General features: G+C 39.9%; 1 protein-coding gene across 3 annotated transcripts in view; it reads left to right on the top strand.

The window, feature by feature from the left end:
• Window positions 1-23,266, top strand: part of LOC131237251 (histidine kinase 1) — a 124,818-nt gene that overhangs the window by 94,211 nt on the left and 7,341 nt on the right. For 2 of the 3 annotated variants that reach the window (XM_058234939.1, XM_058234940.1), the window contains exons 8-12: window positions 2,910-3,104; window positions 3,763-3,832; window positions 4,088-4,130; window positions 4,522-4,662; window positions 15,203-16,675. In XM_058234939.1, the coding sequence (XP_058090922.1) occupies window positions 2,910-3,104; window positions 3,763-3,832; window positions 4,088-4,130; window positions 4,522-4,662; window positions 15,203-16,675 (1,922 nt within the window). The remainder of the gene's footprint in view (window positions 1-2,909; window positions 3,105-3,762; window positions 3,833-4,087; window positions 4,131-4,521; window positions 4,663-15,202; window positions 16,676-23,266) is intronic. The other variant, XM_058234941.1, reaches the window with a different exon arrangement.

Consider the following 23,266-nt stretch of genomic DNA (forward strand, 5'->3'; position numbering starts at 1 on the left):
TGCAAACAATATTTTTTCTTAAAAGGATATATATATAAGTATTACTTTAAATCGATTTTAGTCGAAGTTTGTAAAAAATTAAGTTTTCAGAATTACTCGATAAGTTGGATAAGTGTATATGTTGGCCGAGTACTCCAGATCGGGAGTTAACTCCATCCGGTGTGGTCATGCAGACTAGGACAGGCATTGCAAAGTTTGGGTTATTGAGTACTAGTTAGGTGGTCACTTAGTACTTAAGCACCTGTGAGAAGATTACGGTGATCCAGCTGGTCCCACGCTTCTGATTCTTTTTTATCATGATGTTTGGTCTTTGATTGTTATTAGGTGAGTTAGATGGACAAATTTTTGTGCCTATCCCATTATGTGATTAAGTGGGAGATGTTGGACGTAGGCCTATGCCGCCCACTGGTGAGCAATCACTAGTGGGTACGTCCCATGCTTTTAGGTCTCTTCCGGCCTCTTCTTTTCAGTTAGATTCCAAATTCAACTTTGAATTTGATTTTCGATGGGAGATACGGATATGACCGGATGATATGGTCTCATCCAACCTTTCATCCCTTTCTATATAAAGGATGAGACTCTCTCTCGTAAGATGAATCATTAGAAATACCGTGGGTATACAGAGATATATAGCGTGCACTATACTTTGTCTATTTTGGCTTGTCCTTGAGACGATCTAATCCATAGATCGTGATCCGAGGCCATCTATACCATGGGATCAGAGGCGTGAATAGATCCATCTGCTCTAGTAGTAGATAGGCGGGCCGTTGGAGCGTTAATCTTCTACTTTGTGAGGGTTCCCAAACTCTCCTCATACATAAGGATCTTTTGACATTTTGGGTCATATAGATATAGCTCTTGCTTCCTAACGGCTCTAGTAACTTAGTGATATCGCACAGGCAATGCAGGTGGATGTATGGAAGAACCGATTTGGGAAAATTATCTGGGGAGGTGCTAAATTCAGCTGCCAATCCCATAGGGTAATATACAAAAAACATGTCAGATGTAAATTGCAGAAAAATCAAGTATAGAGCACAAAGAATTCCTAGTAAACCCAAAAACCATGTCAGATGTAAATTGCACAAAAGATCAAGTATAGAGCATAAGAATTCTTAGTACACCCAAAAACCATGTCAGATGTAAATTGCACAAAAGACCAAGTAGAGAGCACAAAGAACTCCCAGAATACCCCTAAAAACTACTGTGCCTTCAAAATATAACACCCAATGTGCAACTCTCTAAAACCTCTCAAGCTGGATTGTAAGTCAAATATACACAGCCTTCTTATAACTGAAATTTATCACTAACAAGTGTTTCCGTGAGAACACCGGTTAAAAGGTCTTCACTCTAACGAAAAAGGGGTCTTCACGAGCCTTGCATTGCCTTTTCTTTGACAAAGTGGGAAACTTGACATCTTTTTCTTGTAAGAATCATATGATTGAAGGTTATGCCAACAGTAATCTGATTGTTGCGATCTTAGTTGCAGGATCCTTCCAACTAGGTACCATTCCTGCTTCAGATCCCCGCTTCAAAATCTCGCTCGCTCTCCGACACTTCCTACGTATTTGTACTTCTTTACATTTTGAAAGTGACGCTTCCCCATTCCCGCACCCAAATTTGTTGCCATTTTTCTTCACACTTTGTGCAACTATAGTCACAATACATATTTTGCTTGCAGCACCAACCTTTCCCAGTATTCTGCTTCACATAAATATGCAATTGTATCCTGTTTCCCTTCCAAAACATGCAACTGTATCTTGTTTCCCTTCCAAATAGTAAGATTTTTCCCTTATACATGAGATACACTTTAGATACACTTTAGTAAGCTATGATGACTAGGGCAACCTCTGTCAAACAACCACTTGCTCTAAAAGCTCGAGCCGTTAGAGGATGGTGTATCAGTGTATATCAAGCGACTTTAACAACCTTCCTATATTGAAGTACATTGCTATCATAGCTCCTACTATGAGAAGGCTATGTATTGGTATAATAGCTCCAACTATGAGGGATATGTTCTATTTAGCAATCTTTTGAGTGAATATCCAACTATTATGATTTTCTTTTTTCCTCTGGGGGGGGGGGAGGGGGTGTTGGGGGAAGGTTAAGTTGGTGCTATTTCTGTTTTAAAGAAGACACATCCTCAATTGGATATATCCATGTCAGTATCTTTTATGCCAGAGGCCTTTTTTTCGTGATATTTTTGTATACATCTTCAATCATCACGTCACAAGTCATCTACAGTGCTGCTAGCATGTCATACCATGATAAATCATCATGGCAACTGAAGTGCCATCAGTGGCAGCTTTTCAAAAAAAAATAAAAATAAAAAAAAATAAAAAAATTAAAAAAAAGAAGCTGAACATCACAAACTAGGTTCATGGTACTTCTTTTGACCCTAAATAGCTTTTTTCATGCAATAAACAATTTTATTGCTTACTCCAGTCCTTATACAAGGTGGTCATAGCCACCTCATTTTTGCATGGACTTGTAATAACTTTGTGGCTAAAGATCATCTAATCAGGGAAAAAAGTGAGTTATACATTTCCGGCTAAGGGGATATGTTTCATAGAGCAGAATGCTGGTCATACTTATAATGTGAATGGTAAGGACAGCCTCTCCCAGTATATTTCTCAGGATGTTCATTTAAAATGAAGGAGAGCTAGTAATATCTAGGAAATCGAGATTTGTCTACCATGCCATTATGTTTAATGAGCATATAAGGACAAGATTTGTTGTAATATAGGAACATAATACTAAACAAAGATGAGGACAAAGTTAAATACTCACATCCATTATCATAGGGCTCTCAATGTTTTTAAATAATGTGAGAATCATATGAGTTCGCATGGTTGTTAGTTAAAAAATTTATAGTAAATCTTACAGCTTATATGGTTTTGGATGCATAACAGCGGGCCACATTATTCTGAGGGGATGGTGTGAAAGCTCCAATGCATTTAGTAACACAGAGAAGTTGTATCTTGATCAAAAAGAACCACGGCCTGCACTCAAAGCAAAATCAAAGCAACATGGGAGCATTGCAAAAGGAGCCTTAAAGAAAGATAACAAAATTACTCTCTGGTTTGAAGTTGATGACACTGGTTGTGGTATGTTTATATACTTATGTCATCCAACCATAATTGTATTCAGAGACAGATTTTAAAAACTTTTTGGTTATTGTATTCTACATGCCTTTTGTTATGGATACATCAAAATCAATCACTTTTATCTTCATGGACAAGGCTATGGTTTGCATCTGCCACCATTTTTTAAATGGTGGTGACTTATCCATCGACATATGAATATATGTACATCAACCCATACAGTCCAAATCGTGGGGCCCATCATGGATGGGGTTGTCAATCGGCCAGACTTTGGCCTATCAAATGCAAAATGTTGTATTGGCTTGCCTGACAACCTGGCTCAAACAGTTCAAAATATGGTCCTCAGAAAACCCTAGGCCTGGCCCATTGACAACCCTAATTATGGATGGAGCATAGCTTGAAAATTACATTGATTGAACAATCCTAACCAGCTAATTGATGTTGATCAAATGAATGGTAAAAAATAAGTTGGCAACAGAATTAGATAATTAAGATCATTCGGTCAGTATGATTTTTGGGCTATGCTCCATCCAAACTAGAAGTGACGGGTTGGATGGTATGATTGCAATACATGCATGCAATGTGTACTGTGGATGAGTCACTACCATTCAGAAAATGGTTGTGAATGCAAACTGTAGTCTGGCCTTATATTCTTTTGTAGGAATTGATCCAAACAAATGGGAATCGGTGTTTGAAAGCTTCGAACAAGCAGATCCATCAACTACCCGGACGTATGTAGCTTATCACTATTTTTATGGTGTGCTTCACTTGTTTATTTAATCCCTTAATTGATTTTATTGGAACAAGCTCTAGTCATGAATTGTACATAATCTACAGAGATATCATAGATTCACATGGTATGTTTCTTGTTGAAATCCTATTAAGATAGTATATATGCATGGTCTATCCACAACTGTATATGAAAGCCAGAACATATAGAATTCAGAGATTTCATCTGCTTTGCTGAGATTTTTCACTATTTCCAGGCATGGAGGGACTGGTCTTGGCCTATGCATTGTCCGCACCTTGGTAAGTTCAAGTGTTAATGTTTTCCAATGCTTAAATCAATTGTGCATGTAAATGCTACTGGAACCTTTGTACATGAAACAATTTGACAAAGACCACTAAATATTAAAATAAAATTGATATTAATTTTAATAAGTATCTGCTGAATATTTCAAAATGATTTTTAGATGTACAAGTGTTCTCTTCTCTTTCGATCCGTAGGTCTACACCTGTTATGCAGTCTCATTAGGAGCACACAGTGTTGCTTATCCATGTGTCCCCTCTATGCTTCACATTATCTGTACAGCTAATGGAATGAATCAAAATACTATATACTATAATTCACTAATTTTCATTTCATTGTTGCTACTCTTCATAACCCCGTTCTCAAAAGGCTTAAGGATGAATGTCCCAGGTTAACAAGATGAGTGGAGAAATTAAAGTTGTGAAGAAGGAAGGTCCAGGGACTTTGATGCAGCTATATTTGGTTCTCAATACTACTGTAGATGGCACTGGACAGCATTGTCAAATAGAATTCGGTGAACATAGTTTAATGGTGAGCCACCACATCGAAAATGCATGAGCATTATCATTTCATTATGTCTTATTTCGTGTTTATCCACATTGGGTAATGCAAAAGAGGATATACACATTGATCCACCCAGCAATTTGCACTGCCCAACTTTTGATTATTGAAATCATTCATATGGTGAGGCCATATTGTGGATGTGCGATACCTCAAAACCATTGGTCATAACTGTTCAACTGGGCCCAGGTTAATGGCTATAACTGTCCATTTCCAAGCCACCAATTGGACAGCTAAGATCACATGACAACAGAGGTATTGGAGCATGACTCAACCCTTAATGGAGCCCAACAGATGAGTGGCTTAGATTTCCAAAAACTGGGCCCCACCTGTACCATTGTAAGGTTGAAAGGAAAAGCCATCTCTTTCAATTGCTCATTTAATACCTCGGGGTAAAATGGTGTGTTAATGAAAAATCTAGATGCTGAGTCATGCATGAATATCGCATACATATAAAAAATCAAAAGAAGGTTCTCCTTGATGCACGTGGAACCAAAAAAATGCACCATTTGGGATTTAGTCTGCAAATTCGAAGTGATGGCCTATATAAGGTTTCAATTGGTTGATGAATCCAAACGTGGCATGAGATTTTAATGTTGAGAAACATTAATTCCCCTTCAATCCAAATCCATCCTTGTAAGAACTTTTAAGAGGCTTAGTTGATCATGTGAACAACTTACAACTTTTTCTGAGTACCACATGCTTGAAATGATGTCATTGATAAAAAGTAGAAAAAAAAAGAAAGTGAAGATCCCACAACATTTCAAGTTATGTACATGTTGTATATAAATACATAGTAAAGTGGGGGCCTACTCATGGCTCAGTGGTAGATACTGTGTTTCAACACTGAGGTCATGGGTTCGAGTACCCATGTGGTGTGTGTGTGTTTGGGTGTGGGTGTGAGTTAAAAATAAAAACAGAATACATAGTGAAGTTTCCATTCTGGTATCGAATTGATTTCACTGTTCACATATCTCCAAATTCTGTGATTCAGAAAGACGTTTGACATCACTTACAAGAAGGGGGTTTGCCCGCCCCACAGGAACTTTTACATGCACTGCACACATGCCAATTTGGCAAGGATGCAGAATATCTGACTGTCGCATAAGATGAATACCGCCATGAAAATGAACATACTGAAAAACCACGCTAGTCTAATTTTCGGGTGGGAGCCCCTACATGAAAAATAATGAACAGTTTGAGAAAACAAGGGCTAATGGTCCACATTCAACGTACACATGACCAGTCAGGTGAGTGGACCATCTTGATCTTCCTCATATTCATCTTCAAGGTCAGGACCAACTTATGAACCACTCAGATGTCCTTCACACTTGTCAGTTGCACTTATGTTGTTTCTAGCATACCCATAGAAGAGGATGTCAGAAACCAAAGCCAGACTCCTTCAGTTGTGGTACTTTCTGCAATGAAACAGAAAACAGCTCTCATAGAGCCCCAGGAGAAATTGTGGTTAGTCAAGGCTTCATGGTTGTTTATTTCTTCACCTTCGTTGTCTAATGTCTACATACGTTGTAGCAGTTATGCTGCCTGGATTTTTGCATTACTTTTCAGATACTTAATGATGCAGGACATGAAATTAAATAGGACATGCAACAATTCAAGCTTTAGATTATACCAATTTTAAATGATCACAAAATTCCACATCCTACATACAATACATCCTACATACAATCAAATATTCAAAAAGGGGAATCTATGGGGGTCCAAGCCTACACAAGTTTAGGGCTGGATCAAATAAAATTATAAACCAAACAAGCCCAAAGGAGTGTAAGATTCATCCATTCTTGCAAAGGATTGTTCCCCAATTCAAGAGATTTGCCATGTTTCAATTAGGGGGAAAATCTAGGGTTTGCAATTTTGTGAATAATTGGGATTTGATATTCTCTAGGGTTAAGGGCCTGGATTTAAGGCTAAATAGGAGGAAAATAGAGGAAAGATGGAACTTGAGATGAGCCACATGCGTGGACAACAATTGGCCTTGGGCGCACGTGCGTGAACACTCGTCTGCACGTGTGTGGGGCCCACGAAGTCAGAAAGCGATTCCTAGGCTAGGATCGTCCAGGGAAGGACCGCTTTCATACCAAATTTTGTGTCGATCCGATGCACGGTTTGTGCGTGGAGCTCCGCCAAAATTTCGGCCCCTCTGATGGGCTAAAGCCTGAAAATCTGTTGTAGAAGAGAACTTGGGTACAAGAAAGGGTGACTCTGAAGATGGGAGGGATGTAGAAGATGATGGATGTGGGGTATAAAGAAGTGGGGATTATTTGGGATGGTTGTGGCTTCGCACCACAGTAGTTAGCCCTTCGGGGAAGGGAGGGTTTCGCACCTAATTCGATTCTTCAACCTAAAGGGATAGAGAAGAAGAAAAAAGCGAAATTTTTATTCATAAACTTCATTAAAAAATACTTACATGGGGTTGTTTATTTATAAGAAAACCCTAAACCCCAAAAGCCAATTTTACCATCGCGCCATGTGCGCACACTAACACTTAAAGCTGAAGTAAATAAAATAATAACTAATCTACGCAATCAAAGTCGTTCATGATGTTTCTAATAATGAAAATAGTCAAAACTCAAAATTCTAGATCACCTAAGGTAGTGGGCCACGATCATGAGATCCGATGGTAGAATCCATATGATGATCGAGTCCACTCTAATGCTCCATAGCACAGCCCCTAACTATGAGGCCCTCCATAGATGTCATTGTCAATCCAGATCAATAGTGAGGCCCTCCTTGAATATGTGCGTAGGGTGAGGGGGGCGTGCGCATGATGTCCCCATCAACTCTCCCCGGCTGCAAAGGTTTCACCACTGGCGAAACAAAACTCCTGAACCGCTCCAAGATGTCAGGATCAAGTCTTTTAAGCTCCTCCTCAGTGAGCCACGTACTGTCTGAAGCTAGGCGTGACTTCCACTTAACAAGGAACTTTTGAAAGCCGTCGTCCAACTTCGATACTATCTGATGGTCTAGAATATCCTCTATCTCCTCTTTGGATATGGGAAGGGTATGTATGAGAGGTAGAGGCTGGGAAGATGGGTTGGGAAGGGGCCATGAATCAAGGGAAATGCCTGGGGAATCAGGATGGTTAGGTGTAAGGCTGGACAATGTATCAGTAGTCCCCTGAAATGCAACTACATCCTCCACATTGAATGTGGAACTAATTCCCATGGAAGGTGAAAGATCTACCACATACGCATTGAGACTGTTTCATTTTATAATTTTGAATGGTCCAACACTACATGCGTGTAATTTACAAACGGCTCCCCGAGGGTACCGCTCTGGCCTGATGCGGACCATCACAGAGTCCCCTACATTAAATTCCTTGAATCCTTTATGTTGGTCTGCAGAAATTTTGTAATGTTCATTACTAGTATTGATCTTTTGCATAATTTCTTGATGCAATGAATGAATATGATGTGCAAAGGACTCTACATACTCTGATGGCCTATGGGACAAGGACATAGGGACAAGATCAACAGGTTTCCTAGGTTTATAACCAATAACAACTTCAAAAGGACTTATACCTGTAGATCTATTGACAGAACTATTAAATGCAAACTCGGCGATAGGTAGTGCGGTGTCTCACGTCCTAGTGTGCTCTCCCACTTAACATTTGAACAAATTTCCTAGGCTCTTATTAACCACCTCAGCCTGACCATCGGTCTGAGGGTGGTAGGCAGAAGAAAATTGGAGCCTAGTACTCAGCATATGTCATATTGTCTTTTAAAAATAACTCATGAATCGCACGTCACGGTCAGACACTATGGTTTTGGGTAACCCATGAAGTTTGACAACCTCACTAAAGAACAACTTGGCAATATGAGATGCATCAGAGGTCTTCGAACAATGGATGAAGTGGGCCATTTTAGAAAAACGGTCCACGACAACAAATATGGAATCATGTTTCCAAATAATCTTGGGGAGCCCAAGCATGAAGTCCATACTGATGTCCTGCCAAGGGGCAAATGGAACTGGCAAAGGTGTGTATAGCCCCGTATTCTGCTTTTTCTGCTTTGCCAGTTGACAAGTAAGACACTGCCTTATAATTTTGGTCACGTTTCGCTTAAGGCTTGGCCCATAGAATTTATCATCCACTAGGGCAATGGTCTTGTCTCGACCAAAATGACCCACAACCCCTCCTAAATGTAACTCCCAGACAAGAAAATCGCAGAGGGAGGTGCAAGGTATGCACAAATGGTCACTCCTAAACAAATATCCATCTAATATTAAATACTCACTACTAGCTCTTGACGGACTCTCTAACAACGATGCGTACACAACTCCAAAATCTGGGCACTCAGAATAATCCTCTCTGACACGCTCTAGCCCTACGACTTTGACACTCGTGGAATTAAGTAACGCGACTCGACGACTCAACACGTCGGCAGACTTATTCTCTACACCGGCCTTGTGTTTAAGTACAAAAGTATACTCTTGAAGGAACTGGACCCACTTGGCGTGCTTAGGGTTTAATTTCTTCTGAGAGTTCAGATATCTCAAGGCCTCGTGATCTGAGAATAAGACGAATTCTTGCGGTAATAGATAATGACGCCAGTGGCGCAACGATTGCACTACCGCATAGAATTCTTTGTCATAGATGGAGTATTCTTGTTTCACCTCATTCAGTTTCTCGCTAAAGAAGGCGACAGGGTGCCCTTCATGACTAAGTACTCCTCTTATGCCGACTCCTCACACATCGCATGCGACTTCAAAAACTTTCGAAAAATCCGGAAGTCACGTAACTGGAGCTTCAGTCATCTTGACCTTTATCTCCTTAAAGGCCTTCGAGGCTGCCTTCGTCCATTGAAACTCCCATTTTCTTTATGCAATCCATGATAGGAGCCATAATGGAACTGAAGCCTCGAATGAACCATCTATAGAAGGTGGCCAAGCCATGAAAGTTGCACACCTCGTGAATACTGCGCGGTTCAGGCCAATTGATGATAGCCTTGACCTTCTCGTGATTCGCCGACACACCCTCAACTAACATAACAAAACCTAAGAAGATAACACTGCTAGACATAAACGCACACTTCTTTAGGTTGGCGTACAATTTTTCAGCTCTAAGGATCCCACAAACCTACCTCAAATGGTTGAGGTGTTGTTCCTTGGTCATGCTATAAATCAGGATATCATCAAAGTAGACGACCAGGAACTTCCCCATGAAGGGCCTCAACACTTGGGTCATCACACGCATGAAGTTACTTGGGGCATTAGTCAGCCCAAAAGGCATGACTAGCCACTCGTATAGCCCATCCTTCATCTTGAAGGCTGTCTTCCACTCGTCGTCAGGGCGTACTCGGATTTGATGATAACCACTTTTGAGGTCAATTTTCGAGAAGATAGTAGCGTTGGCCATCATATCCAACATGTTATTAAGATACGGTATAGGAAACTGATACTTGATTGTGATTTTGTTGATGGCCCTACTATCAACACACATCCTCCACGTGTCATCCTTCTTAGGTGTATGAAGGGCGGGCATGACACAGGCTCATGCTCTCTCGAATGAAATCCTTTTTTAGGAGCTCATCAACCTGCTTCTTCAACTCTGCATGCTCCTTTAGGTTCATTCTATAATGAGGGAGGTTTCGTAGAGTCGCCCCAGGGACTAAATCAATGGCATGTTGTATATCCCTCATAGGGAGAAACTCATCTGGTAGATTATCAGGAAAGACATCATGAAACTCATCCACTACCGGAATGGCGTCAGTGGGAAACTCTATACTAGCCTCCGATGCACTCTTGACGCAGGGATGAACGTGATGAGGACGATCATCGTCTTCCTCAAGGATAACTACCCCGAATCCATGGAGCTTCTCTGGACTCCTCACAGAGACTTCTCGAATCCACGAGGAAAGAAAGCAAGAAAATAGAAATAAATTCTAATAAAATTCGAAATAGATTAATTGATGAATAAAACCAAGTTCACAACCCTTTAAATAGGGGTACCAAGCAATGAGAAAGAAATCAGAATCAAACTACAACTCAAACTCCTAGAATCCGCGACTTACAATAAATAGTAAACTTACTATTTATAGATGGTTGTGATGTCTACTAGTGCGCAAGGTTTTCGGCCAAAAATAGTAAGTGCCCTATTTGGCTTCACCAAACCTTTCTCCTAATTATTCTAAGCTCTTTTCACGTTGGGCGCAACTCCTAAAGCCCGACGGATGAAGAGTTATAATCAAACTAAAACTTACTATTTATAGTAAAAACGAAATTAAAACAGGGAAACGACCGTCGATCCAGGGGTTTTTTTGCAATTCCGAGCTGCGCAACCCGGCATAGCAGGGTTGGTTGGCTTCAGTAGCTCGTTCTACCCCAAAATCATATATTTTACGTCAGATAACTCATTCCGAATTGCAAGATACGCCCGATTTAAGGTTCGATGGTCTGGATCACTTCTGTCGTCGACAGGGCCTTTTCTGATCCATCTTGGCCATGTAACTGTCCGCGACCCGCTCTACATCAACTCTCCCTAGCCACAAGGGCGTACACCATCGAGTCCGACTCAGTCTCTCGCTCAAAGTCTTTGGCATGAATATGGAGAGGCTTGGACTTGGACTTCAATTCCTTCAATTCCTTTGAGCCGCTCGCACCACTCTTTGTGGTGGACTCCTTTCCAGTCGTGTTCTTAGGTGGGAGAGGATTTAGCTTGACTTTCTTGCCCTCCAACCAGAACATGCACATTCGAATGTCCAAATATGGTGACATCCCTATCATAGAGTCAGGGCCTACCCAAAATGATATAGCCAACATCCATGGGAATAACATCACTCCAGAGTGTGTCTTTATATGATCCAAACTGAATAGGAACAAGACAACGGTGCGAGACTGGAATAGAAGTCTCATCAACCCAAGACACTATAGGGTTGATGATGGGCTTCAAGCTTTAAACCCAAATGGCTCACAATGACAGTTGATGCCGCATTGGCACAAGTACCACTATCCACGATCATCTTACAACTCTTATTACCACATTTTGCATAGGTATAGAAGATTGTGTTGCAGCACTAATCGTCGATATTCTTTACTTGGGCAAAGGCGCAACGCACAACTGCAAGGGTCGCAGACTCTTGTGCTCCCTCTTCCTCTTCATTAGGGATCTCTGCTGGCTTATATTCTTCCTCCTCACCGTCACTTTCTGTGGGCACTACTTCTACTTGCCCATCAATAAGGAACACCTTGGTACCCTATTTCATGCCACACTGGTGGGCAAAGTGACTAAACCCCTGACATTTAAAACACATAGTCGCATCACTTTTGCGCGAGCTAGACCCGACAACTCCTTTACCCTTATCATCCTTGGGCCTAGACTAAGAACTACTAGAAGACTTGTATTGATATTCAGTGCTAGGCTGAGCCCCAGAAGGGTTGGCCTTAATGCCAAAATCACGAGACTCAAACCGCCTTCCCACAGATGCTTTGAGGTATTGCTCAACCTCCAACACTACTTGATACATTTGTTCAAGAGTGTCTATGTCCTTGGTGAGTAACTCTCTCCTAATGTCAGAACAGAGGCCCTACTTAAATCGAGTAAGAGTGAGTACGGGATCCTCTTCAACTTCACACCGGGTCAAGTACTCTTCGAACTTCTCAATGTATTCAGCCACACTGATGGAACCTTGTTGAAAAGACTGTCAATATTCAACCAACCTCAAGTGATAAGAGAAAGAGATGTACTTCTCCTTTAGAATTTCTTTCATTTCTCCCCAATGGACAATTGAGGGCTCCCTTAACCTTTCTTTCTTTCGCTCCATAGTAGCCCAAAACCTCTTTGCTTGGCCCACAAACTTCATCTTGACAAATCGGACTCGACGAGCATCCAACATGTTGTACCACTCAAAATAGTGGTCCATGTCTGTCAACTAATTTAGAAAAGCTTTAGGGTCTAAGTGGCCATTAAACGTAGGGGCCTCTACTCTAACTCCCTTGAGGAGTTGCGCATTTGAGTCATAATGATCATGATACCCCTCGTGAGGTGGGTGCACGGATGTGCGCCTATGGCCATTTCCTTGGCCACCCCCATTCCCTTGTCTATCCTCCTGACCACCTGCCTGAGATTGAGCATCTTCCCCAATGGCGGGGTTTGCCCGGGTGGAGGTCTCTAGTTGGGTAATGCACACATTAAGCTGAGCCAAGCGTTGGTCAATATGTCGTTCCAAGCGCCTACCCAAAGACTCAAACTATCGGGTTATATTCATGAACTCTTGCAATTGCTCCATGTTTAGCGTAAGGTGCAAACCAAAACCACGACCAGTACGTGTGGGCATACAACCACTCACTCAACTCAAAGACCCTCTAATGCAACTATATGCGTTTAAATGGGAGACTAAATGATCCTATAGGACTCTATATGAAGGAAATTACACAATGCTACTAAAATTCTAGCAATATAACTGCCCAAATAATTTGTTAACAGAAAATTCAGCCATGAAATTTATGGATTTTCTGACAACGGAAAATTCAGCAGCCCATATTGTGAATTATGGGTCCTAAACAGCCCTATATGAGAAAACTTGATGCATAATGGACATAAATAAACTGAACCCTAAACATGCAATGCATTCCCCTATAAAAACCTAAGCTCTGATACCAAATTTGATGCAGGAGATGAAATTAAATAGGACATACAAGAATTCAAGCTTTAGATTATACCAATTTTAAACGATCACAAAATTTCACATCCTACATACGATCAAATATTCAAAAAGGGGAATCTATGGGGGTCCAAGCCTACACAAGTTTAGGGTTGGATCAAATAAAATTATAAACCAAACAAGCCCAAAGGAGTGTAAGATTCACCATGTTTCAATTCGGGGGAAAATCTAGGGTTTGCAAATTTGGGAATAATTGGGATTTGGGATTTTCTAGGGTTAAGGGCCTGGATTTAAGGCTAAAGAGGAGGGAAATAGAGGAAAGATAGAACCTGAGATGAGCCACATGCATGGACAGCAATTGGCCCTAGGCGCACGTGCATGACCACTCGTCCACACGTGTGTGGGGCCCACGAAGTCGGAAAACGATTCCTAGGCTAGGATCAGCCAGGGTAGGACCGCTTCCATACCAAATTTTGTGTCGGTTCGATGCACGGTTTGTGCGTGGTGCTCCGCCGAAGTTTCAACCCCTCTAATGGGCCAGAATAGGAAAATCTGTTGTAGAAGAGAACTTGGGTACAAGAAAGGGTGAATCTGAAGATGGGTGGAATGTAGAAGATGATGGATGTGGGGTAAAGAAGTGGGGATGATTTGGGATGGTTGTGGCTTCGCACCACAGTAGTTAGCCCTTCAAGGGAGGGTTTTGTACCTAATTTGATTCTTCAACCTAAAGAGATAGAGAAGAAGAAAAACTCGAAATTTTTATTCATAAGCTTCATTCAAAAATACCTACATGGGGTTGTTTATTTATAAAAAAGCCCTAAACCCCAAAAGCCAATTTTACCATTGCGCCATGTGCGCACACTAATACTTAAAGCTGAAGTAAATAAAATAATAATTAATCTACGCAATCAAAGCCGTTCATGATGTTTCTAATAACGAGAATAGTCAAAACTCAAAATCCTAGATCATCTAGGGCAGTGGGCCACGATCATGAGATCTGATGGTAGAATCCATATAATGATCGGGTCCACTCCAATGCTCCATAGCACAGCCCCTAACTGTGAGGCCCTCCATAGATGTCGCCGTCGATCCAGATCGATAGCGGGGCCCTCCTCCTTGAATATGTGCGTAGGGTGGGGGGCATGCGTATGATGTCCCCATCACTTAAATCAAGTGCATTCATTCCCATGTCGCTAATCAGCCATGCAAAAGTAATTTGGGCATTTCTCCACGATGCAACCATCAGTGGAACAAGTTGGGATGTGCATTTTGAGGTAGAGGACCTTGTGATTAAAAAAACATAGGTTTTCAGTAAGGTCCTTTTCCATTATTTTTGTCAATGATAACTTGGCAATTTTAGTGGCCCTTTGTAGCTTCCTAAATCTACTATCAATTGCTACTATCATAAAAAAAAAAACTAAGTTACAATCATTGAAAAGGGATAAAAATATTTGGTACAACCAGTCAGATTATCCATAAATCTCCTTCACTAGGAAGAGGCACACAAGTGGGTTCTACATTTTCTGTCCAAATAGAGTCAGTACTGCAATGCGAGCAGCCCTGAAATTCAATTCCCTACACTTCTCTGTGAAATTTTATATGTAATTAGTCAATTACATATGCTCTTTATCTTATAAAACTATGTACATCATTTGCTTCTATTTCCCACACTCATTTTGCATATTGTGGTGCAGTTGACTGAAAGAATGGCATATTCTCACTGTATATTACAACTGTTTACTGCACTTTTCACCTTCCAGAATGAAGCAATCTTATCTTATAGTTGATATTTCAAGCTAGCACCTGCAGCTGTTATGTGCAAGCTTTATTTATTCTTGCATTGAAGTACCTCAGCATTGGATACTGACATTCTTAAAATGTACATACAGGTACTGCTCGCTCTTAATGGCAGCACAGGTCGATGTATCATGTCCAAGTGGTTGAGGAAAAAAGGAGTCTGCACAAGGGAAGCATCCGAATGGAATGAACTGACACAAATACTTCAGGAAGTTTTCCAAGGGAGAAGAATCGTTGAGTACGGCTTTGCAAATGAGTGCTCCACAAGTGAACCTTTGAGAGCAAACCAAATGAGATTTGCTCCCAAAGAAGCAAATCCACAAAACACGAGGACTTCTAACATCATCATTGTGGTGGATATAGGGCTACTGGACCTAAGTACGAATATATGGAGGGAGCAGCTAAATTTCCTAGATAAATACCATGAGAAGGCGAAGTTTGCATGGATACTAAACCATGATACCTCCAATGCCATTAAAATCGAGCTGCGGAGGAAAGGGCATTTACTGATGGTTAATAAGCCACTCTACAAAGCAAAAATGGTTCAGATCTTGGAAGCTATTGTGAGAGAAAGAAGTCTTGAACTTCAAACAAAGAATAACACTTCGGGAACGGAAGATTTGCATGAATGTCTTGAAATAGATCATGTTCATCTTGATGTTGCCAGCTCAGATGATTCTGATACAACTGATATTGGAATATCTAATTTAAGAAGAATTGATGCGTGTCTTAGAGGAGAAGACAAAGACCAAACAATTCTGATATCCAATCCTCGACATTACAGGATAGTTAATTCAGGAAAAGAAATTACAACTTGTAAAACCAACCTGAATAACGTTCCTCAGAACCCCAACATTTTGTTGAGATCTGAGAATGTGGAGAACTCAGAAGATTTTCATTTCGAAAGTCGTGGGCATGATAAAATCATCAAAGAAAATAATGCAAGTAAATCACCAGAGTTATCTGAAGAAATGCAACCACAGCCAGCAAAAAGCTCTCCAATGAAATCTAACAATTGCCCACTTGAGTTTACTGGGGAATCTTTGAAAGAAGAAAAAAACCTGAAGCCAGAATATCCATTTCAAATAGGGCCCAGTTCTGATATTGAGGAATCGAATTTCAAATTACCGAATGAAAAAGAAGCATCAACTTCATGTGAATTACGTGCAAAACGGAAAACGAAACATCCTGGCAAGAAAAGGTTAGCAGAACCTCCCTGTGGAAGTTTGAAACTGAATGAATATCAAGAGTCCAGTGGTAGTCCTAGTGAACAAGATTGCATAGCTTCAAGAAAGGCTAATCCCAGCCAGAATTCTCTGGAAGGCTTGTGTGTACTGCTTGCAGAAGATACACCAGTACTACAGAGAGTTGCGACCATTATGCTGGAAAAAATGGGAGCTATAGTCGTAGCAGTAGGAGATGGACTGCAGGCTGTCGACGCTCTGAAATGCACACTCAGTGAAGAGTGTAGAAGGCAGAACACACCTCAGCAAGATGGTGAAATCAGATCGCAAACAAAATTCCATGAAATGCCACCATTTGATCTGATACTCATGGATTGTCAGGTAACTAATCTCAAGACAAGGCCTTTCTTACAACCATATTATGTTAAACTGTTTTATAGCATTTTAACTACAATATGGCAAGTAAAAATATGGTTCTTCTTTATTTATGAAATCTATTTCTCATAATCATGAATCTAACTCTTTCTGAATAACTCCAAAAGGATCTGAAATGTTTACCCGAGTTCCAAAATAATAAACCAAAGCGATCTAAGCAACAAACTTCTAACTCAAACCAGATACTAAAGAGAGACAGTTTTAGTGTGTGCATATAGCATTAGAGACGTTTTAAGGCAATATTGATAGACAATTCAAGTTGAGTGTGCCTTGCAATAGATGTTATTGAAAATGATTTAAGCTCGTTTACTAAAATATAATTGAAAGTTTTGCTTTTTCTTGTAAACCAAATCCCTTTAAACTTTAAAATGAAAAGGCCCAACTATTATTTGGATGATCATTCATCAGACCCATCCACATGGACTCCTCCTGGAAGCAGTTGCACCAGCTGTCCACAAGCTAGGTCAAGGAAGATTTATGCTAGATGAGTAGCTGGTCACTGAATTTTGCCCAGCTATCATGAGAAAGAAGTCAACCCTGAATAGCTGGAATAGCCTCCTGACATTCTCAATGAATACTAATTATTCGAAAATGCACAAGAAGAATTCTGCAGCCCAAATGCTTCTATATTATTGAAGAATGTTGATCATAAGAATGAAAGAACAAAAAGAATCAGAAATCTCCACCTATAGTGGCAGTCGTGCATCATATGATTTTATTCAACTTCCAAGGATATTGTTTCCATGAGAGTTAGAGACATACAGTAAATTATATGTAGGAAAATTTTAAGTCTATTTGATTATTCTTTCTGGTATATATATATTTTTTTTTCAAACACCCCAAAGAAGCCTATATGTAAATTTGTAGTCTTCTTTTTTTTCTTTTTCTTTTTTTTTGCATGTTAAAGAGAAAAATAATCATTTTCATGCCCTTCTCAATCCTTTTAAAAGATCATCTGTAGCTATTGAATACGACATCAATCTCAAAGAGGAGATTCTCTCTATACATCTGTCTATCAAGACTGCTTTGAAGTCATGTTTCAGTTTCATGACCAACCACATGTGGAGCTGCAATGCTTCAGCACTTGTGTAGCAGGCATCATCTATTCTTGTCTGACAGAAGTTGAAATCTCTTGTTTCATCAATCTATTTGGTTACTCTCATCATCTATTTGGCTACTTTCAAAAGCCAAAAAGTAGAATCTGAAAAATAAAACACAGTGCATCCTTTGGGGATTCCATTGGAAGTGTAAAGTTGTCTGAAGAGTACATTTTAATGATGATTAGAAGATCAGTATGAACAGATTCCACAGGGTGCAAAGGAGTATTTTGGGATTGTTAAGGTCTGTTGCTAATTTTATTCGATCGGGAATATTGAATCTCCTCTTTGATCATTAACACATTGTCATTTCTTGACCAATTGTCAAAGTGCCCATTACTCCACTGTCTACCTCAACAGATATGTATCAAACCATCTCCAGTAAACTAAATAGTAAGAACTTTTGTGATCCATCGTTAAAAAATTTTTAAAAAAAATCCGATGTACGGACATTATGGATGTTTAGTTGGATCATACATGGAATGAACTCTCCTAATGAATATGATCTCCTTCAAAGTAAACTCAGTGGTATACAAACAATGACTAAATCGTAATTTCAATTCTTGTCTTGCTTGATGTGAAGATAACTGAAACCCTTAGCTATGGTGGGACACAAGCTCCTCCGAGATATCTTCACTATATACCAACCTAGCATGTATAGGGACTAGATCCTCTCGGTTCATTTGATAAGCCAAGAATCCTATGTTGGGAGCATATTTACAAGTCACCCCTGGAAGGTTGGGAGCATATTTACACGAAGTCACCCCTGGAAGGTTGGATCATCCTCTATTCATTTAACAATCAGCACACATCTTGGGTATTGTGAATCCATCATAATTATAACCAGTGTTCAAAATATCGGTATCGCGTTACGTATTACATTCTTGGGATACGGATACATATCGGTTATCACATGGGATATATCGGTTGTTTCGGGTAATGTATCGTTGTTGTTGGAAACATAGGGAAACATTGGGAAATTGGTTGAATTTTTCAATGAAACTTCGGTGGTTATTAAAAAAGACATTAGTACACACTTATAAATCAAAACATTACAAAAAACAAGTACACATAATAGGTTTTCTTTGTATGGGGTCCTAATCTATGCATTGTCTAACTGAATTGATGTAAGTATATTCAATGTCTATTCATATAATTTATAAATGTAAGAAGACGTGTGGAAACACAAGCGATACATTGAAAAGTGAAAGAAGAATCACTAGATTAGGTTACATACATGTTTGATTTGATGTTTGGACACAAAGATTGGGTTCTTACTCTTGCTCCGGTGGTAGACTCTTAAGAGTGTCAACACCCGGTCAAGGGTTCGAGTGCCCATAGGTGGTGAAATTCCACCATGGCGTAAGTGTGTGGGGTGTGTGTGTGTTAAAAAATCAGAATTAAAAATAAAAACAAAGATTGCAAACGATTTGCGAGAAATTGGGAAATGTTGATTTTTTTTTTTTTTTCAATTTTCCACAACTCGGCCCATCTCCTCCAAATCTCAAAATCGAAGCTCCCAATCCATGATTTTTCATGCAAAACATGAAAATCATGGGTTGGTAACAATTTAACGCTAATTTAAATGATTTACAGAAAATAAAAGGATCGAAATTCAAAAATGCTCACTAGATCGAACATATGGGATATATCACACTACTTGTGTGTTTCGTATCGCACTGGTGGGATATGAGATATATCGTGGGATATATCGGCCAATATCGTCGATATTTAAAACACTAATTATAACATGAGAGTTCAACAACCACCTTATTCTCATCCAAATCAAGAGACATCACCAATTCAAGGTCCAAATCTAATAGCAAACCTTCTACAAAACCTAATCATCAATATCCAAAATGCCTAAAGTAATCAAAATGATTGTTATATTCCTTATCTCCATTTCTTCTACTCAACCTAAGTGGCATCAATTTATGATGTTGCACATGAGAAGTCTGTAACTCTTACCATCCAAGAAGCAATCAACTAGTTGCAAATTGTCATCATAAGCCACATGACAAGTGTGAGAGACAACGCTTGTTTCAACCCAGATATGAGGCCCATCTAGAATTGAGAATATGGAGTGGACTTCATGGAGTTTTTTCCTTCAATACATACATAATCGAGTCCTACCCTCTCTCTCTCTCTCTAATCGAGTCCTACCCTCTCTCTCTCTCTCTCTCTCTCTCTCTCTCTCTCTCTCTCTCTCCCTAAAATGTTGCTATACCAGTTGCATAAAGAATTTCTCCTCATGGAAATCGATAAGAAGAGGAATAGATGAACTTGCATCCAAGTCTTTCAAGAGCAAAATGAAAGGAGTGTGTCATCCAAGGAAAACTATTTATGGCCTCAAACAAGCTCCAATCAGCTTTGGGGGGACTTACTACAATCAAACTGGTTCACAACACTACAACTTCATTTGAAGATTAGATGGTGGAAGGTTATCAGTCTTGTCATAGATGTCTATGGGATAGTGGGTGAATACGGCAGTATTTTCCCTTTCCATAAAGGCATTGAAAAATATTCACCTTGAGGATAAATTTTTTTCCAATGCAGATAACTTGATTTTTAGTGAAAACTACAATGATTACCTTTGAGGGTTGGCATTTTCTACAATAAATGCAATCACCATCATCAAAGCCTAATGGTGATGACTTTTTTTCTTTTTTTTTTAATCACACGAAATGAGTTAGATATGATGGTGTGTGTGTGTGTGTGTGTATATATATATATATATATATATATATATAGGGAAAAGGTTCTATGCGGTCGAGCTCATGGGAACTTCCCATGAGGTCGAGCTGTGTGGACCCCACCGTGATGCGTGTTGAACATCTTCGCCATCAGTCAAATGCACCATTCCATGTTGGCCTAGGGCTTAAAAATCAAGTCAATCCGTGACTTGTGTGGGCCACACCACATACAAAAGTTGAGAGGGGTTACCCTCCATTAAAACATTCATAATCATTTGTTGGGCCCACCGAGATGTGGTTCACAAATCCAGCCCATCCATTATGTGTGTCCCACTTAGATGAGGGGTCAGACCAAGTTTCAGACGCATCCAAATTTCAGGTGGGCCCTACCAAGTGATTTTATATGTTTTATTCATGTCTTCACATGAATTTAGATGGTATGGCCCACCTGAATTCCATATACGGCTGATTTTTGGGATATCCCATAATTTAAAGGGGACCCATCAAATGCACGATGTTGATGTTCAACACGCATCACGGTGGGGCCCACACAGCTCGACCTCATGGGAAGTTCCCATAAGCTCGACCGCATAGAACCTTTTCCCATATATATATATATATATACCCTAGCATTACGCCAAACCAAACAGCTCCATAATTTAAACGACTCTTTTTGTCATGAGAACTGAGTCAGGTACTCAATTGCAATCATGTTGCATAAAAACTTTTTAGCATTTTATTAGATTTAAATACTTCATTTGCGAGAAGGTGGCCTTATCGAATATAGGATTCTGACTAGCTCATTTAAAGTACACTCTGGACTCCGAAACTAGAAGTGGACTGTTGAGAAGGAAACAGGTTACTCCTCTAAACAAAATCAAGGACTTGTGCAGATTCAAGTGTGTTAGGATGAAAAAAAAAAATGAATATTACACTAGTTGCGAGACTGACATATCTTACTATCAAGCAATGATCATCTAGGGTAATGTTATAGAGTTCAAGCCATTTTTTTACCTTCATATCTGGGTTGTTTTTTTTCTGTACACTGAAAAATATCTTATGTTTTCAATGACAAAATGTGTAGTAAAAATGAGTTGGAGTTTAGCCTGCAGGGGCTGTAGATGATCATTACTCCTAAATACTACTGGATCTTATATGACTTGGGGCCTGGGGGTAAGTGTAGAGATCAGTGCAGCGGCACCCAAGGTATTAAAAAATAGTTACGTAAGGGCCAAAACAGCTGTTAAAAAATGCCTATAAGAGCCACGTAACAGCCGTTACGGGTTACAGGCCTGTTACGGGGCCTGAAACGGTTAAAAAAGGTCATAACGGCCATTATAACCCATATTGTAACGATAATTGTGATGGCCTTATGACCACAGTTGCTGTTGTTGAGTACCTTGTTAGCAAAAATAAAAAATTAAAAAAAAAATCTGCATGGTGTCAATGAATTTTGAAAGATGCGGAAACATAAAACTTTTCAAAATTCTTGATTTTAAAAACCCTTAGATCGCGATGAAGATAGAATCAAATCCCTAGAATAGAAATAAGTCAAAGGCTGAGATTTTAACTTGAATTCGTGGTTCATTGATCCCGTGTAGAAAAGCCGATGTCAATCTTCCAACAAGTCTCTCCTCAATTTATCGTAAAAGAGAGGATCTCTCTCTCTCTCTCTCTCTCTCTCTCTCTCTCTCTCTACTAAGCGTCCTTAGGGATGGGGATCTCCAAGGCTCTCTCTACTCTATTCCCTTGGAATATGATCTATTTATGAGTAGGAATTTAAGGAGAACACCAGTTGTCATGCACTTCATTCCTATAGACTTTGGTATGCCCTATACAATCAAAAGTCTATATGCTTGCCTCATCCATGCACCCAAATTGACCAAATCCTTCCACTATCCAATGGCATCCACTCTTGACCAAAATCCCATGCCCGGCCGGCCTAAGAGGTGGATGTCGAAGGCTCTCTCTACTCTATTCCCCTTGGAATATGATCTATTTATAAAGAGTCAGGGTTTAAAAGGGAACAACAGTTATCATGTACCTCACTCCTATAAACTTTGGTATGCCCTACACCATCATAAGTTTATATGCTTGCCTTATCCATGCACCCAAGTTTACCAAATCCCTCCACTATCCAATGGCATACACTCTTGACCAAAATCCCACACCCAGCCAAAGGTGGACCACAAGATTCAACCATCGGATATCTATTAAGCATGATAAAATACTTTTAATGGTTAGAACAAAAAGATCAAGGGTTAAAAACCTTCGGTTAAACATTAAACCATGTAAGCATCGGGCCCAACTAGAAAAACACTTGATGGACGGTCCGACCACTAAGATCTAAGTTCCTCGAGGTAACCAGTTGATCCCATGTTGGAGCATGTGGACTTCTTATACCGTATCCTAATGCATGCACCCAACTGTATCCATAGACTTCTTAAACCGTATCATAATGCATGCACCCAACTGCATCCATATGTTAGTCACTAATATAACCTTGTAAGGCGAGTCAAAGCAAACAACACTGGGACCATGAAGTCCTGACACGACCTCATGTCTAAAGATTGGTCAAATTTAGTACATAATCTAGTTAATCCATTCTGGGCATGATGGGTCTTCCGAACTAGAGACCTAATGTGATCCTCCAATACAAATGCTCAGCCATGCCTAAAACACAAGAACTTGCACTCTGTGAACAGTTACAGTCTTATGTGTTATAGGGCTTAGCACAATTGACCCAA

The sequence above is a fragment of the Magnolia sinica genome, chromosome 2, assembly GCF_029962835.1.
Source record: "Magnolia sinica isolate HGM2019 chromosome 2, MsV1, whole genome shotgun sequence".
NCBI classification, from domain to species: domain Eukaryota; kingdom Viridiplantae; phylum Streptophyta; class Magnoliopsida; order Magnoliales; family Magnoliaceae; genus Magnolia; species Magnolia sinica.